Consider the following 18,046-nt stretch of genomic DNA (forward strand, 5'->3'; position numbering starts at 1 on the left):
AGGCTACTGAACGCAGTTTGATTTGGCTCTGGAGCTGCTGTCTTTTTGCATGGTCCTTTGATGTGGGAAGTGCCTTCCTCTTTCTGATCACAACAGAAGGTAAGAGCCAAACACAAATCTGTTATGAAAGCTTATTCCTGGGGAGTAGCAAGCTTGACTTAATTTGGTCTTTGAGCTTTCTGCCTCTTCCCACCTACTCATCAGCTGCTTCGTGTGACTTTGTTGAACTCTCACCCCTCACATGACCCTAAGTCATGTGAGCACAATCACTCAGTTACTCTGGCTGAAGCGCAACTGTGCATTGCTCATTGTAACTCTTCAAAATTAAACTTCATTTTTCATTCCATTTCAGTTTAGAATTTATTAATATAGGCTACACATTTACTCATTCAAAATGAGTACTGGTCAATCTCAGGCTACTTTATTTCATTAAATTGCAACTTTCGAAAGTTTATTATCATTGCTTTTTTGTGTGTGCTGTTACCAAAACTCAAATGATTGATTGATTGATTCTTTTACACAGCCAGGCTGGTGGAATTTGCTTCCAGTACAGCTCATGTACAGGTTCCAAACATATAACATATATAGACAAACAATTACAACTCACGTAGGGCCATGCTTATTCGAGAGTTCAAGATATTTTTTGCGGTGGCGGTGCCATTTTAAAACCATGTTTAAAAGAATATGAACCACATATATACAGCCTATTTTATTAAGCAATCAGACAACTAATGGAACCAATATGTAAAAATAAAGTGTTTTTTCTTAAATTTTGGAGGAAACAATTTCATAACCAGAAAAACATTTGGTAACAGGAAGAGAAAAAAAAAGTAACAGCAATGAGTAGGCTAGGCTATTTGAGTGGGTGGATATGAGTATGAGTAACAGCAATGAGGGTAACAGCAATGAGTTTTTAGCATAAAATCAGCAATTGTGTAAAATCTAGCCAAATAGCATCTATGCTAATAGCTTGAGCACACAGAGCACATTAAGATTTAACTGAATATTTTACTTTTGATATCAACAAATACTGTCTTAGAGATATTTTAGGTAACAGGAGTGAGTTTTGAGAGTTCCGTCAGTTACCATCCCTGACTACAATATCATTACATTTAAGGAAAAATAAATTACAGAATTTAATTTTGGTCTTGCCGTGATGTTCAGATGACCCAAATTATGTAATTTCCTGCAGAACATGAGAACCTAACTTCCAACCAGTACTTTCAGAGGGGGGATGTGTTTGGGTAACACTGAGTGAAAACCTGGGGACGGGACTAAATGTGATTTATAACCAAAATATAATGACGTTTTTATTTAAAAAATGTTTTTTAAGTGTAGGCCTAGATAGAATATGAAGTCACACTAATATGCAAAAAATAAAATAAAATGAGAGAGATTTTAGAAGGATTTTATTTATTATGCATTGTGGTAAAATATAGCGTTTGGCTGTGGGGACAGGCAACAAAGGCTATGTTTCAGTGTTTTGAAAGTGTGATGGCCAGGCTTTCTGTCATTTGACAGAAAGCCTTAAAAATTATATGGTGCTTTGTTTATTAATAAAATGTAATTTACATTACATTTGTAATTATTACTTGTTTTTATGCTGGGGACAGAAATGGCACTCTTTTGGTGGAATTGCCCATTTTAATAATAGATCCGATTTTAACCTTACCTGTGAAGAGCTTCGCCATCTCCTCCAGAGACATTTCTACCAAAGATATTCTGCACCTCATACAACCAAAAGCTGGACTATCCCTTTAAGACCTGGCAACCCATGTGTGTTTCTTGTCTTTTACTGTCTCTGATCTACAGTCTGATCCGTGACTCACTTGGGAGCCTGCCCCAGGCGGCCACTCGGAGAAGTGCAGGCTGTGGTACTTCCGTGTTGGCTTATTTTCACCCCTGCCTGCCGCTTGGACCAGACAGTTGATAGAGTAAACACTGGAGTATAACAGTCAGGTGGTCACTTAGGCTTTAACACTTAGAGGTAGGCTACCATGTTTGAAAACTTCAGAGAAAGACTTCATATGGTGCAGCAGGACTTCACAACCGGGTGAGTCTTCAAATGTAACACCATTAACCGTAGGCTAACAGTTACATAGTCCCCACCGTGCTTAACTTACATAGCTGCGGCTAACCTCCCATATCTAATACAAGATACCTGTCTAATTAGCTTTTCATTGCAACTGGACTGCGCAGTGTCGGTCGGTCAGTCGGTCCGTGCTATCGTGTTCGGTCCTCGCTGTCCTGTTTATTCCTCTCAGCTGACGGTCATGTGCTGAGGTGCTCCTTCATCGGCCTTAAAAATGGAGGACATTCCCCTGTAACTACGGCTTTAACGTTACTCTACTACAACGCGTGGTAGGCTACAGCAACAGGGCTCTCTTAAGTCCATTTAGTGAAACGTAATTTAAAGCCAACACATGTCAGGGATTTTGTGTTGGCCAGAGTTTGTCCAGATGTGGAAATAGCATCTTAAAGCTGTAGCATCTCAGTAAATTAGATTACCATGGAGACCAGCAGTCTTCCCCCGTTCTTCCCCTGTTAAGAGCTTAACTTTACTTTACTTTATTGTCAATTCAATTCAATTCAATTCAATTCAATTCAATTCAAAAAACTTTATTGTCTGTCACAGGAACAGACAATTGTCATAAGTTTATACCATAGTGTAGCTACATTACAACGAGATTACAGGCATAGTAGTACAATCCCATCAGTGCAAAAGGTGCAGCAGTGGGTGGGGGCAGAGGCAGAGGGGGCCCACTGTGCAGTAGTGTTTTTCCCATCATGCCACAGGGATGTATGAACAAGTAAATGGCAAGGCAATTTTATAACAAGTTGTTGTTTGTCTCAAAGGGCTTTACACAGCATCATGACAACATCCTCTGTCCTTAGACCCTCACATCCACTGGGGAAGAAACAGGAGAAACCTCAGGGTGAGAGACACAGGAGGGGTCCCTCACCCGGGACGGGCAGACATGCAATAGACAAGAAAACAGTTTACAACATGGAAATGGAATCGGTCAGTAAACGAGCTGATGAAGGCAGCTTCTGGTGGCCATATACAGGGAGAGGAGAGGGGAGGAGAGGAGAGGAGAGGAGAGGAGAGGGCTCTGTGTAACCAGATGTGTCCCCAGCAGTCTAAGCCTATAGCAGCATAGCTATAAAATGGTTCAGAGCTACCTGAACCAGCCCTAACTAAAAGCCCTGTCATAAAGGAAGGTCTTAAGCCTAGACTTAAATGTAGTTAGAGTGTCTGCCTCTCTGACCCATGGAGAGAGCTGGTTCCACAGTAAAGGAGCCCGGTAACTGAAGGCTCTACCTCCCAGTCTGTGTTTAGAGATACTGGGAGTGGCTAATGAAGTGTTCTGGTATGAGTAATACTGTAGGCTACTTCTGTGGGTTTGCTGTGAAAATCGCCGGTACCCCTCCTCAGCTGCAACTCCCACATCTCTACAGGCGCACAGTACAGAGGAAAGTGCTCTTCATCACCATGGACCCCTCACATCCCCTCCACCGCTCCTTTCAGATTTTACTGCCAGGCAGCCGGTTCAGAGTACCCCTCGCCCTCACCAAAAAAAGATGCATTTTAAATGAAAAGAAATAGGAAACTGTTTTTAGGGCGAGATCTACCTGCTGTGGCAGTTTTTATGTGAGCGCCAATGTGGATTTTATAGCTTTTATGTGAGATTTTTTTAATGTGGGTTTTTACGTTAGTGTTTGTATGTCTAACTGTTCGGAGCCCAGACTGATGACAATTTTCTGTCCTTGTGATAGACAATAAAGTTTTTTGAATTGAATAACATTTACTTTCATATTATATGTACAGGGCCTGAAATTCATTTCCCAAAAGTGGTGGGAATTCCCCCCCTGAGGGATTTATATGGGGGGGATTTTACGTTGTTGGGGGGGACTGCAGGTTTTATATGTCTTATTACCTAAAATTACATTTTGTTGCTCTCTAACTTAGGACAGTATTCTCTGAAGTTATACATTGCTGTTCTTGTCTGTTTCTCTTTCTCCTCTCTTTTATATGTGTATACATATAATCGCCTGTATTTTTCACATTGTTAAAAGTAACAGTAACTTGCATGATCTGTTTCCATTTTCTCTTGCTCTCTCAGTTTAAAGACCCTTGGAGACAAATCAAGAGAGACTAAGATCAGGAGGAGACCCAGGTGAGCAGAACACTGTTGTGTATGTGTGTTGATAATCATGCAAAGGTTGCTTTTAGTGAAGTTGTTACATCGTACTCTGTTGTAAACCAGCACTTCTCATCTCTCCCTGTACCATTTCTTTTTGTTTAAGAAAATAGTATACCAGTATTATATTTACTTGGTTGTTTTAATTCATTCTTCAGTTTTGAAAAAATGCTTTAATTTTATGTGACTCCACCAGTGTTTGCATATTTTTAGAAGCTATGGATGTGCATCTACTATCTATCAGCAATTGCACCAGGAACACTGACCCTGTGATTCTCCTGTCTGTTGTCCAGGTTTGAAGAGACTCTTCCTCATTTCTGCGCTGGACTGGAAATCCTCAGCAGGTCTTTTACTCACATGAACACATAGTATGTTTCCAAACAGCAACAATGTTATTAAACAAGTTTATTTCTGTTGTGAACTTGTCTCTGTAGGTATGAGGAGAAGTGGTTCCTGCTCCATAAGAGAACTAAAGACTGTGCTCAGACTGCAGAGGTAGGACCACTTCCCTTGGGTAGATAGATACCACCAATGACACATGTCATTGCAGTCAGTTGTTGTTTGTGGCCACCGTCTCTTTTTTGTTGTTAATGTGTCATTGTGTCATTGCACCTTTCTCTGTGCGTGTCAGGTAGTAGATGGAGACATAGTGATGATGTCAGCTCACTGGGAGAGAAGGAGAACAGCTCTGACGCAGTTACTGGAGCAGCTGCAGAGCTTGCCGGCCTTTAGCTGTGAGCTGGATGCCATCACTGCCAACATTGGTATGTTTCAGTCTAATGATGCCAGTCAGCAGTACCAGCACTAACAGAAGTATCCCAATACTTAAAGGGATAGTAGCATTTTTTTTCATGCGGCACTTTTGCGAGGGCAGCAAATCAAAATGTGGGCCAACTCATGAGCAAAACCAATGGTAACTGCTAGCTCAAAAAACTACACGTTCTGTATGTTTTGCACCTGCAGCTGCCTCACACACCTCCTGCCTCAGCTCTCACAAGCCTATTGTAGCTGTCGTCTACTGACAACGATTTCCATTGTCTTTCTGAGAGAAAAATGCAACGTGTGGAGAAGTTTTAGACCTAAAATATAAGGAAACTACAGCTTAATGTTGGATTTGTCTGGAATTATCCTTTAGGACGTTTCTTTGGGTCTGTTCACAACACTGTATGTTGTAAATCTCTGGGCAGGGCTATGGGCTGGCGTTGCTAACGGGAGGAGTGCAGAGAGTCTTCTACTGCAATTAAAGTACTTAGGGGCTATTTGTAGGTCATACAACCCCACTTTAAAAAAATGCTACTATCCCTTTAAAGGACAATTCCAGACAAATCCAACCTGAAGCTGTAGTTTCCTTATATTTTAGGTCTAAAATTTCTCCACACGTTGCCTTTTTCTCTCAGAAAGACAATCGAAATCGTTGTCAGTAGACGACAGCTACGATAGGCTTGTGAGAGCTGAGGGCAGGAGGTGTGTGAGGCGGCTGCAGGTGCAAAACATACAGAACGTGTAGTTTTTTGAGCTAGCAGTTACCATTGGTTTTGCTCATGAGTTGGCCCACATTTTGATTTGCTGCCCTCGCAAAAGTGCCACATTAGGCAACTGCCTTGTTCACCTATGAGGACGAGCTGGCCATGTGCACAACACACACATATACTGTAGTTAGTTAGTTAGTTAGTTTAAGTTTATTTTGAACATGTTAAAAGAAATAAAACATAATACAGTAATGGACAGACATAACAAATAAATACTTTGCAAAGACAACACATGAACAAAAATAAAATAATTGAAAATTAGGATTTTTTTTCTCATATTCGAAAAGGAGTGGGAAGAAGTAAAACTTATTTACTCCCACCCCTTATTCATAAATTAGCTATCAAGCTTTCTTGTCATTATAATCTATACAATACGTTAATTTATGAGTTTATCTAGCTGGATTTATTCTAATATATTATCACTAATCTTTATCTCTCTAATATATAGTCATATACATATAAAGACATATACAAACACATATACCAAAGACAAACTGAAGGTAACACCAACAGAGCAACAAATAAACTAAGTGGGTAAATACCCAAATAAATAATAATAAGCACCTTGTGGTTGCAAAAAAGAAATACAAAGAAATTATTTTCAGTATTATTGAAAATAATTTCTTTGTATTTCTTTTTGAACCGGATTATGTCTGGACATTATTTTAACCCCACATTCAAACTGTTCCATAGTTTAATTCCACAGTGTTTTATGATCCAGAAGCTGTTTTGCTTTATTTAATACTGCAATGCTTCGTGACACTTTGGTTTGTACATGTTTAATATGCGATTTCCAGCTGATTTGATCATCTATTGTAACCCCACACATTCCCTGGAAAAGTCGTCATCACACCACACCTTTCAGGATTTTTTTCTGCAGACTTACTTATAACAGTCTCCATGGTGTTGATACTGAATGTTGTGTGGATGTGTGTGCAGCTCATCTAGAGGGTGACTTTGAGGAGATGGAGAGCAGGCTGGTGTACCTGGAGACTCTGTGTTGTCAGTGTGAACAACAGATGGTGAAACAGCAACATATCACCCACCTGGAGGCTTATAAGAAGAAGAAGAGGTATGAGATGCTCACAGGGCTTGATGGAATGGTCTAATTTATGTAGGAGCCATTTCTAGGTTTGTGTACTAAACTGGGCCAGTAGGTGTCCTCATTGTACCAGGTGTAAAGCTCTACGTATGTGGGAACATTCTATCAGGTGTTGCAAGGCAGAGGAATGGTGAACTGTGTAGCACAGAATGGACTTTATTCACACTGGTAATGGATTCTTTCATATTGGGTGAAGATTATTGATACAGTGAGAAATGAAAGAGCATTCAATGAAGAAGCAAAACTGGAAGTTGTTTGTTTTCACTAGACAGGCTGCCTACCTGCAGTAGCAAGCCTGACTATTAGTTAAAAAATATTAACTACCAATGCATTGGTATTAAGATTTGTATTTCTTTTGTTTGCATTGGATTTACTTGTTTAATTTGTATTCAAACTCACCTGTAAGAAGTAACAGGTACTGGCAATTTAGAAATCACATTTGCACCCTCTTAAAATGGAGGTGTGTATATGTATATAATACAGTATCTCACAAAAGTGAGTACACCCCTCACATTTTTGTAAATATTTTATTATATCTTTTCATGGGACAACACAGAAGATACAATGTAAAGTAGTCAGTGTACAGCTTGTATAACAGTGGAAATATGTTGTCCTCTCAAAATAACTCAACACACAGCCATTAATGTCTGAACCACTGACAACAAAACCTATAAGTAAAAATGTCCCTGTGTGTCCATTTTTTGTGTGGCTACCATTTTTTTTCCAGCACTGCCTTAACTGTCTTTAAAAAAAATTCAAAAAATGTGACACTTTGGGCACAATTTGGACATTTTCACTTATAATAGGGATGTACTCACTTTTGTTGCCAGCGTTTTAGACAGTAATGGCTAGGGATGGGCATTTCGAATAATTTTCTAACCGAGTACCCTAACCTTGTCATAACCGGGTAACCGAATACTGTAATAAAAAACAAAATGACGTCATGTCTGACAGACAGAGCGCAGCCGGTGCATAAATGCGCTCTGACCGTCAGACAGAGTGCATTACTGACACACAGCGTCGTCAGACAAAATATCAGGTGGATAATAAGAGAAGAGACTGAAGTTTAAGATGCACATATGGGGCATATGTGCATCTTTATGCCGGGGAATAAATGCGCTGCAAGCGCTCTGAGCAGGTGGGAAGGTTTCAGAATGTTTGTAAACTGAAAGCATATTTTCTAACAGACTTGATGACACCTGTCGTCTCCCTCCCGATGGTTTACGCCGAGGGAACCAACACAGATTATTGTAAAAGGTTTGAAAGTCCGAGGCTCGATCCAAAAACGCTTTTACACAGCAGAAAATCACGTTGCTTGATCCGAAACTGTTGAACACTACAAAAAGCCGAACCATGGCATGATGATGTAGTTTGATCTGACACTAGACTGTGCTCTAACGTGCCGTTTTTTTAATCTTAGGTTAACCGGGTAATACATTCATAACCGAGTAGCAGATTGTCTACTCGGGTACCCGGGTACTCGGGTAACCGTGCACATCCCTAGTAATGGCTGTATGTGTAGTTATTTTGAGGGAAAAAAAAACTCCATACTATAATGCAAATTTTGCACACTTCTTTATATCCACCTCAGTGCTGACTTATTTTCTAGTTTCTTTGTTGTCTACTTTTGAAAATGAGATAAGATAGTGGATTTTTGAGTGGAGTTAATTATGCTTTCTGATTTTCAATCAATCGTTTTACACTAAGTGCCAGAAGGGAGCTTAATTGAGTTGAATTTACCAACTTAATGGTGCACTCATACACATAACACATACAGCTGCTGGTTAAATCCTCATAATGTCATTGACACTGTTGACAGTGAGACGGAGCATTAACTTGTCTTTCTGTCTCCTTGTTGAATAGGGGACCTGGATTCTTTTGGTTATGTGTTTGACAGAATGACAATCATGATGTTCACTGATCAATAGTGGTGTTATTTTCATTATTATTATTGTCTGCTTTTTGTCTTGTAACAGGAAGGAGGTGGAGGCGCTGGAAGGTAAGCTACTGTGTTACCCTGCAATGATGATGCCATTCATAAACTTTCTTACAGTAACTGCTTTACAACAAAGACATAACATGACATGAACTTAGTGTTTTACAAAGACAAGCCCTGAGCCCTCTGTGTATTTTTTTTTTCTGTTTCTTTGTATTTGTCACAATAAGTGGTTTGTTCAGTCAAAATGCAACAAGATAAGGTACAATTTTCAATCTGTTTGGTGACACATAGTCATTTTACTGTTCACGGAGACACACCGCTGTTTGAAGGTTGGAGGATGCTCAGAGGTAACCCTCCAAGTAACAATTATTCTTTTTTTTTGTAGTGGAGCTGAACAATGAACATACTCAGAAGGTGACAGAGCTGGAGCAGGCCAGACAGCAAAAACTGAGAGAACGACAGAAAGTTTATGAAGAAGCCTTTAACCAGGACGTGGAGCAGTACCTGTCCACAGGATACGTACAGCACAGAGGTGAGGCTCTGGAATATCTGAATTCAGCTCAAATGTATCTCTGTTGCCCCCGATAATGATATAATTTATTGCAAGGCACTTTGCAGGGCGGGGGAGGAAATATAGGAGAGAGACGGAGAAAAGCAGAGAGAGACTGTACCTTCATAGTGAGATCATTGATGCTTTCAAAGCAGGGCTCTTATTACTGTTGGTCCAATGCTTTGTGCTTGTGTGCTACGTTGAGGAACCAGTAGGAAGGAGAGCTTTGATTGAGCTTTGTTTGTTGTCTGTTTTCGTTTTGTTTTCTCTCCTTTTCCCCTTTCTTTCTTTTCTCCTTAATAATTTGCTGATCGATATATATATATATATATATATTTTTTGTGTTGTAGCTGTTCGTGTTTTTATTATTATAATATACTATTTAGTTATTTACTTACTTACTTTATTTTATTTTATTATAGTTTTCGTTCCATTACTCACTTGATACTTCTGTTATGTTATTATTACAGATTCGATGACTAGTAACATCATTTACTATTGTATTAATCAGTATATGTACGCATGAGAGGGTATGCTTTGTTTTATTTGTGTGTGTATGTGTATATATGACGTGTGTGTGTTGTGAGAGAGGAGGGAGGGGGGAGGGGGGAAGCCCCACCCGTCAGAGGAAAGGAGAGGCATTCTAATGAATGTAATGAAACAATAGCAACACGCTGGAATTGCACAACTCTTAGTTTTCATTAAATTAAAAACATCTGTTATAAGTCCTTTTGATTATAATAAAAATAAAATAATGGAACAATAATAAGCTGGGAGGCACTGCTGCTGTATTGAATATGATGTCATATTCAATATTTTCCTGGGTATTGGTATTGAGTTTGAAATTTTAGTTTGTGACAGTCCTACAACTCTGTGAAGACACATTTGACCACAACAAACACCACAACAGCCAGAAACAACTAAAAAGCAGGAGAATATGTGTAAAATGTCTTTGTACAAATTGAAGAGAGAAATTGAAATGATTTTCATTTCATAATCAGTTGTGTTACGTTCTATATGACCACTTTTGGAGAATCATCAACACGTATGAGGGAGGGGGTACTTGTGGTATGGCAAAAAGGCTCAGGGGGTACGCAAGGCTACGGCAACCAGCAGTCAGAGGAAACTGCAGAGGGGAAAAGGGTCAGGAAACTACTGAATACCTTACCGTGTGTGTGTGTGTGTGTGTGTGTGTGTGTGTAGAGCTTCCAGGAGCTGATGTGTGTGTTCTGGATCAGATGAAAGTAGCGAACATATCAGATGAGGAGGCCTTGGATGAGTTCCTGAACTCCACTGGTGATGCCATCAGTCATGGATCATCTCTGACTTCAGGTAAGACCAACTCAGCAAGGGAGGGAGGTTTGAAGGAGTGGATGTGTTCTACAGCCTGATGGCAGGAGGGACAGAGAATTACAACACTCTGGGCTTTATTGAAGACTAGGTATACATAACCTTGATTAATTCCAGGTTTTGTTGTGTCAACTCACCTTGATGTTTGTAATGTGTCTTTGGGTTGTGGTTAATCACAGTTTAATCTGATACTGTGCAGGATATTCTGTGCATGCCAGATTCCCGGTACTTTTACCTAATGGAAACACAAAAAGGGCAAGTTGAGTCGAATTGAGCTGGTATCACATAGTTGAAACGTGGCATTTTAGGACTTGCATGCAACCTAACACCTTTTTTTACCTTGGAAGCCCTTTGGGCTACATTAGCTAGCTGTTAGCCGATTAATTGGCTAGATAGCCCACAAAAGAAGCTGATGTTCTTAATGAACAATCTTTGATTTTATTTGAATTGACTAAACAGAGTCAATTTCTTGATTAAAAAATAACATGGTCCACAAGTTGGAAGGCACCGATAGGACATTTTATAAACTATCATTAATGCAGATGTTATAGTCTGATGGCACCAAAGAGATTAATAGTGAACAGAATACTATTGAAAGGCTAAATTCACATTATTTTTTAGGCCATAAGGGCATTCTTAAGAGATTCGCTCATTAATTAGCCAACATCAGCGTTTTGTCAGCATGCCTGTGTCAGTTGACTGCTGAGAGAGATGTAAGCATTTATTTGTAAAGTTTGTAGTATTATAAAGTGCAATTTCAAGGCAGCCTATATATTAGGTTTATATGTCTATTGCCATCTATCTTTCTGTGTCTATAACATTTAAAATTGTAATCATTTGACAGTCCTTATTTTTTAATATCGCAGAAAATGAAAATATCGCAATTCTTCTATCATTCTGTTTTGATTGCGTTTTTAAAGCAGAAGTAAGCGGAATATTTGTGTTAATATAAATCTTAAATAGTTATATCTTCCGACAGCAATCACTTACATAGAGTGTTTGGTCTGAAACACGGGTCTGTCAGTCACTCTGCTCTGCTGTAAGCCGAGGAGAAAACTTTCCTTGTATCCTACAACCTTTATCCAATGAGGAGAGAGAACGGCATAAAGGGGCAGTCCTCTCTGTGTGTGCAGCCAAGGGATGCGCGTGAATGTGGTGACGTAGGGACGAGGACCAATAGATCCATGACGAGGGCGGGGGCTGCTAACTCCATCGGCTGACAAGAAGCCAAAACGACCGGATCGCTTACTTCTGCTTTAAGTGTGTTAGCATTTGATTTGAAAAGTGTGCTGTAAAAGTTTAGTGTTTCGCAGGTGGTGGACTAGGAACTGAGAGAAGAGTTCATGAATTTTGGTGACCATTTAGTGGTCATTGGATGCATTTTGTGTTAATGCAATGAAAAGTGATTCACAGTTTACTCCACGTGGACTTGTGTTTTGCAAACTGTGTTAAAGAGACAATGAGGAGTTTTGGAAAAGCGAAGCGTTTTCACACTACATTTATGAGCCTCCGCGCGCACCGTAAAATTCTTTGACCGGCGCAAGACAGACTCATGTTTTCATTCATCAATAATTAAAGTCAGAGGTTCAAAGAGGTTCACATACCATCGTAGTTCCGACCATAAACGGCAATACGGCGGCGTTATTCTCATGACTCGCCACGAAGGAAACGCTGGTCGGCTCTACCAGCATTTCTGCCACCACTAATAATAACAAAATAACGATAGAGACAGAACGATATATTTATCGAAAATGGGCCCATTAACAAGTGTGGGTAGCGGAGATTCATCCACATTAACGTGAGACTTTTTTATAACCGAATAGAAACTCCTCGTTGTCCCTTTAACAGTTTTGAAAATGTGACTTCAGTTTCAACCAATACTTGTTAGCAATTGAAATAAACTGTAATCAGCTTCAGCTTCTCAGACTTCTCATACAGCTCCATCAACAGTGTTTGTTCAGTCAGTTGAAATAAATAAGTTCCTCTTGTCTAGTGTGGCACAGATGGCCTGTGTAAGCATTTGGCTATTACTGGAGTGTTAGTGCTACTGTGGGCGATAGTCATTCAGGCAACTTGCAATTTTTTTGCTTTGGAATAGGCACAATGTTTGTTGCTTTAGACATTTTTTTCATGACACTTTTTTCCCCAAAGAAATGAAATAATACAAATTCATAATAATAAAGATAATACATAATTGAAAACAGGAAACAAGAAAAAACAGACAGACAGACAAACAAACAAAAATAAAACTAACAGAAAAACCCACCACCCCAAAAAAAAACAAAACAGACTGTCAAAGAACAAGAACACCACCAGACACTGCTTTTAGACATCTGCCAGTTGGTCTGCACATTACCTGAAGCACCATCCTTTCATTTAGCTTCTTGTATTTGCGCCCCTTGTTTATGTTATTCACATTCTGTTCCCTCACTGTCCTCACATTTCCTTTATCCTCACACAACTGTGTATATGAACAGTCAAACGGCCGCATCTCGGCAGACCCATGAGACCATAAATGCACATATATTATACATTCATTCCACTGTAGCAGAAGCACATGTGCTGTGATTTAGTGAAGGTAAGAGCTGTCTTTTTTGTTTTGGTTCAGATCCTGATACCTGCTCCTCTGAATCTTGGAGAAGCCCAATGGACCCAGCCCCTCATGCATTAAACCAGCCATTTAACCAGGAAACAGTGTGGGGGCAAGAAGAGGACATGGGCAGTGAGGGAAGCAACGGACTTCTGGTTCAGTTGGACGAGGAGGACATCCAGCCGGACATCTCATTGGTCGGCCTACAGGATGTTGATGCAGGGAGGGGCTCTGATGAGAGTGACTCCGCAGGAGATCTGCCCTCTGGGTAACCTAGCAACCGGGCCTTTGACACTTCTTGAATACTGAAACAAACTACTGTTACCCCCAGACATTCCCCTTTGTCCCCTGATCGGACTGAAAGCTTTCACCACCGGTGAGCTAGATTTAACCTGCTTTAACACAAATGCTTATCAAGATTTCTTTATTGTCATTTATTGTGCACAATGTACATAAGAAACAGAAATAGCATTCACCCCAGCCCGTACAATACCACAGAAAGACAATCAAAAACAGGATAAAATGATGATAAATGAATATGAACAGACCATCCAAAAATACACACCAAAAAACACCCAAATACCTCCATAGTGCTCGTCTGTAATGTCCCTCTTGTATTGAAGCCCCAACATGAGAAATTGTTCCGAAAAAAATTAAATAAGTCTATATTTTAAGCTTGTTTGTAGCGGAAGCTCCCAGTGTCTCAGTTCACTGCTTTGCCTGTGTCTGTGCAAATCTCGCGGGATTTGCTTTGACACCCAGTTTACGGCGCCGCAAATCGCGTGAGTTTCCGGCAGAGCAACACTGGGAGCTTCCTACAAACAAGCTTAAAATATAGACTTATTTAATTTTTATCAGAACAATTTCTCATGGTGGGGCTTCAATACAAGAGGGACATTACAGACGAGCACTATGGAGGTATTTGGATGTTTTTTTGGTGTGTCTTTTTGGACGAAGAAAAGTGAGCCCCGTTCGCTACCGTCACATGGACATGCAGTGCTGCACGGAGCCCCGCTGAGTGAAATTTCAATTTTGAGTGGACTATCCCTTTAAGTCAGAGCTATAGCTGTTGCCGTAGAATCCTGAGGTTGTTTCAGTTCATGAGTTAAAGTAACTTGACACCTTTTTGGTCTTACTCTGATTTGAAGAGGTACTTTGGTTGACTTTACTATTGTAGATCTCTGATTCTTAAGGTTCATCATGTTCCAAAATACATCTTTGCTGTTTCTGATACTGAACTATTGTGATGATTGATAGGTCAAAAGCATTACAGGACCTTCTTCAACTTATACTTTGACACAAACTGTAGATGTTAAAGCAATGAGTGATGAAAAAAGCCACACTGATTTTGGACTTAAAAGCTAATTTGTCGATAACACCACATTTTGTCTTTAACACCACATTTTGTCTTATGTGATCTGTGTTTTGTTTGAAAATGATGATGAAAGACTGTCTGACAATCAGGCATTGATCTGTTGTTAAATAAAAACATTAGGCTGTCTGTGTACCATCTCTCTGTCTAAAGGGTTTACTGTAAAATCATTTACCAACTCTGTACATCTGCACTGCATGCCAATTGGTTGCTCTATAGCTCCTATCAAGATGTGTTCCAAACTGATGAAAGCAAACCAGAACACAAAAATGTAAAAGAGACAGGGAGAGAGACAGAAAGAGAGATAAATTGAGTGAGCGCTGGGTCATATGAGGAGAGTAGCGTAGGGAAGGGGCTAACATAAGAAAAAGTGAAACACCTGCAACGCCTTCTTATGAGTAAACAAAACTTTTGTTATGTTGGTTTTATTTCAAACAGTTTGACGAACAGATGAGCAGACTGGCTGTACAATAAACAGTGCAATATCTGCAGTGCATCAACATCATAATCATCATCATGTGCTGTGAAAGGAAGAATGATTGTTTTCTTTAGGGACAAGACTATTTATCTTTAAAAAAAATGAATAAAATATAAACATTAGTAATATGAATGATATTAATTACAATTAAAGCTGCTTCACAGCAATGCTTGGGGGCCAGGCAATTTTAGACAAATGTGGGCAATTCTGAGCAACAAGAGATATAGAAAGACAACAAGAACATCAGCATTACAAAATCCATTTTGCGTTAGTCGAGACTTGAACTCACAACCTCTAACACCAAGAAACATCTCCTAACTCGCGGAGGCTGGTCATGAATACCCATAACGGAGAAACAGCCAATAGGAAGGGAGCTTTTTGCCCTTATTTAAAAATTCCACACATGGTTTGAATCCTGATATATGAATATGAATACAAATTACTTTATTAATCACCAAAGCAAAACTCATTTGTCTGTCAGCTCATCACCATTTCTAGAAGAATCAAAAAGCCTGATGGCTAAAGGTTCAAGGGATCCTCTATATTTCTCCGTCCTGCAGCAAAGAGAGAGGAGCCGTCCACCACCGCTGCTTTCCTGCTCCATCAAGGTGCCATGAAGTGGATGATCCGAGCCTTCCAGAACGGCCTCCACCACCCTCAGTGCGCGTCTCTCCACCACATCCCTCAGTGAATCCATCATTATCGTTGGGGCCTCATCAAATGTCATTCCAAATGACTGTCAAGCATTGCAAATACTTGAGAAATAATTGATTGCATTTGAAAATGTATCATTAGTTTAATTATGATACTATCAATTTATTTGAAAATGTAAATCCTTGTTTACTTTCACACTTTGTTTTGGCTGCTACAGCAAGATACAAAATAGGGGCAAAAGAACAAGATGTGTAATACTCTTGATAGATACTAGTTAGATAATATCTTTTTATGTATGTTGTGGTGTCAATAATGGTGTTCATTTGCAAGTCCATCAAGGTGTAAGTGCCAAATTTAGCACAATGTCCTGTTAATAGCATAGATATGAAATTCTCAACATTACTAAAATGACTGTTTCTGTGATGAACAGTAGCAAAATCTTGTAGACACATAATACCACAATTCAAAGCTGTAAAATGTCAATTACCTGGCGAGTATGCCCTCATGTCTCCACCCAGTATGGTACCCGGTTCCCTCCTCAGCTGTTTAAACATTGCACACTGCTGCCTCTTCCATTGGTGGACCACAGCAGGCTCAATGTAAAGGTTGCAGTGCTGTCTGAAGGCCTTGTAGCCATGCACTTGCAACCGCAATGCCCTGAAAATCTTTCTTTTTTAAAAATTTTCATAATTAAAATATTTTCCTTCAGTTATATACTTTTTATTTGCTAAATTCTTACGCTATGCAGGTAACAGGGCGTAAATTTAATAATAAAAAATTATATTTAAAATACCTTCAACATTTTAAAATATGATGCCCCACTGAAGTACACAGCTGCAGACAGTTGGAGATTGCCAGCCGGGGTAGAGAATCCAATTAAAGGCTGGCTCCTCCATTGTCTGAAGAGCTGGCATCGTGGGCATCGCTGGACAATGGAAATGCAGGTGCCCCGGGTGTATTTATTTATCCTGCACACACTCGTGCAGTGAGGGCATCTTTCAAAAAGCTCCATGAGGCAGCTTTCATATACAATGAACTTCTGCATCTCTACATGGCTGATGGGCCTGTGCTCGGTGGGATTGGATTCCTCACTGTTTTAGCATAAGAAATTACAACAGATTAGAGAAACAGTAATATAACAATGAAATGCACGTGTGGAGTGTAGAATAACTCACGAGATGTCCATTGAATCAGACAAAAAAGTCGAAGATTCCTCTGGGTTATAAGAATGGTCTGGATCTAGAGCTGCAGAGTATGAGCTCCCCTCCTAAGGGCTGTCCCCCTCCTCTTCCTCCTCCAACAACTCAAGACGAGCCCTCTTCATCGGTGGCTTAATGGGTGTGGTGTTTGGTGTGGAAGTTGTAAATGTCTGGGTACCTTGTGGACAGAAGCAGATTGTTAGACCAGCCATTCTCAACCTTAGGGTCCCGACCCCAGTTGGGGTCGCGAGATGATTTCTGGGGGTCGCCAAATCATTTTGGAAAAATATAAATATGCAAAATTAATTAATTAATTAATGTAGCGTCCGACCGGACATTAAAAGGACGACGAGCGACTCTCAAACATGCATTGTATTACTCAAAACCAGTTACTGTCGGCCGTAACTACACCAAAACAATAACAACGAACCTGTCCACTTGTCTCATGTCTGCCCTTCTCATTTCACACAGACACCGCTCTCTCTCTCTCTCCTGCCCCTCACCTCACCTCATCACCACATAGGGCCATGCGTTCACAGACAGTCTGAAATCGCAGAACTTAAACTTAATCATTAGGCTACTTAAACATTATAACAGTAAAGGTCGTTACAGAGAGTTGTTTTAGTTGTTTTTTTTTCGCTTCATTGTTTGTCCAAAATTCATTGTATCAAGCGGTATGGTTCTGGTCTGTGCGCGTGAGATTCTGGTAAAAACAGGTAATGGAGACACCTTAACTTTGAAAAAAAGTCTCAAATATCGCAAAAACATTTTTACGCTCTCATGAGGTGGTTTTCCAGACGTTATCGATATAAACGTGTATCGTAAAAGTACTATTGAAACACTTATTTACATTTACACGTCAGTTGAGTTGTGTGTGTCCAGCTGTGTTGACTGGAGGGGATAAATGAATGACATGTTTCTTGGCATGCATTGCTGACCTGGGCATTGTTTCTTAATAAATTAGAAACATTTTTCTTATCATTCCCCTTTTCCGTGCATGGTTGAAGGAGACTGGCTTGCATCCACGCTCCACTCGCTCCTGCGCCGACAGGTCCTCGCATGTCACATAAACCAGCCCGGG

General features: G+C 40.0%; 1 protein-coding gene across 1 annotated transcript; it reads left to right on the plus strand.

The window, feature by feature from the left end:
* The first annotated feature begins 1,791 nt into the window (after positions 1-1,791).
* LOC146971381 (dysbindin-A-like) lies at positions 1,792-13,770 on the plus strand. Its single transcript, XM_085803381.1, has 10 exons — positions 1,792-2,053; positions 4,125-4,178; positions 4,496-4,546; positions 4,637-4,697; positions 4,834-4,966; positions 6,671-6,803; positions 8,810-8,832; positions 9,158-9,304; positions 10,526-10,654; positions 13,281-13,770. The coding sequence occupies exons 1-10, from the start codon at positions 1,998-2,000 to the stop codon at positions 13,532-13,534; spliced, it is 1,041 nt and encodes a 346-aa protein (XP_085659507.1). The 5' UTR covers positions 1,792-1,997; the 3' UTR covers positions 13,535-13,770.
* The last annotated feature ends 4,276 nt before the right edge of the window (positions 13,771-18,046 follow it).

This window comes from Trachurus japonicus, chromosome 16 (genome assembly GCF_045865225.1).
Source record: "Trachurus japonicus isolate A0001 chromosome 16, Traja_1.0".
NCBI lineage: Eukaryota > Metazoa > Chordata > Actinopteri > Carangiformes > Carangidae > Trachurus > Trachurus japonicus.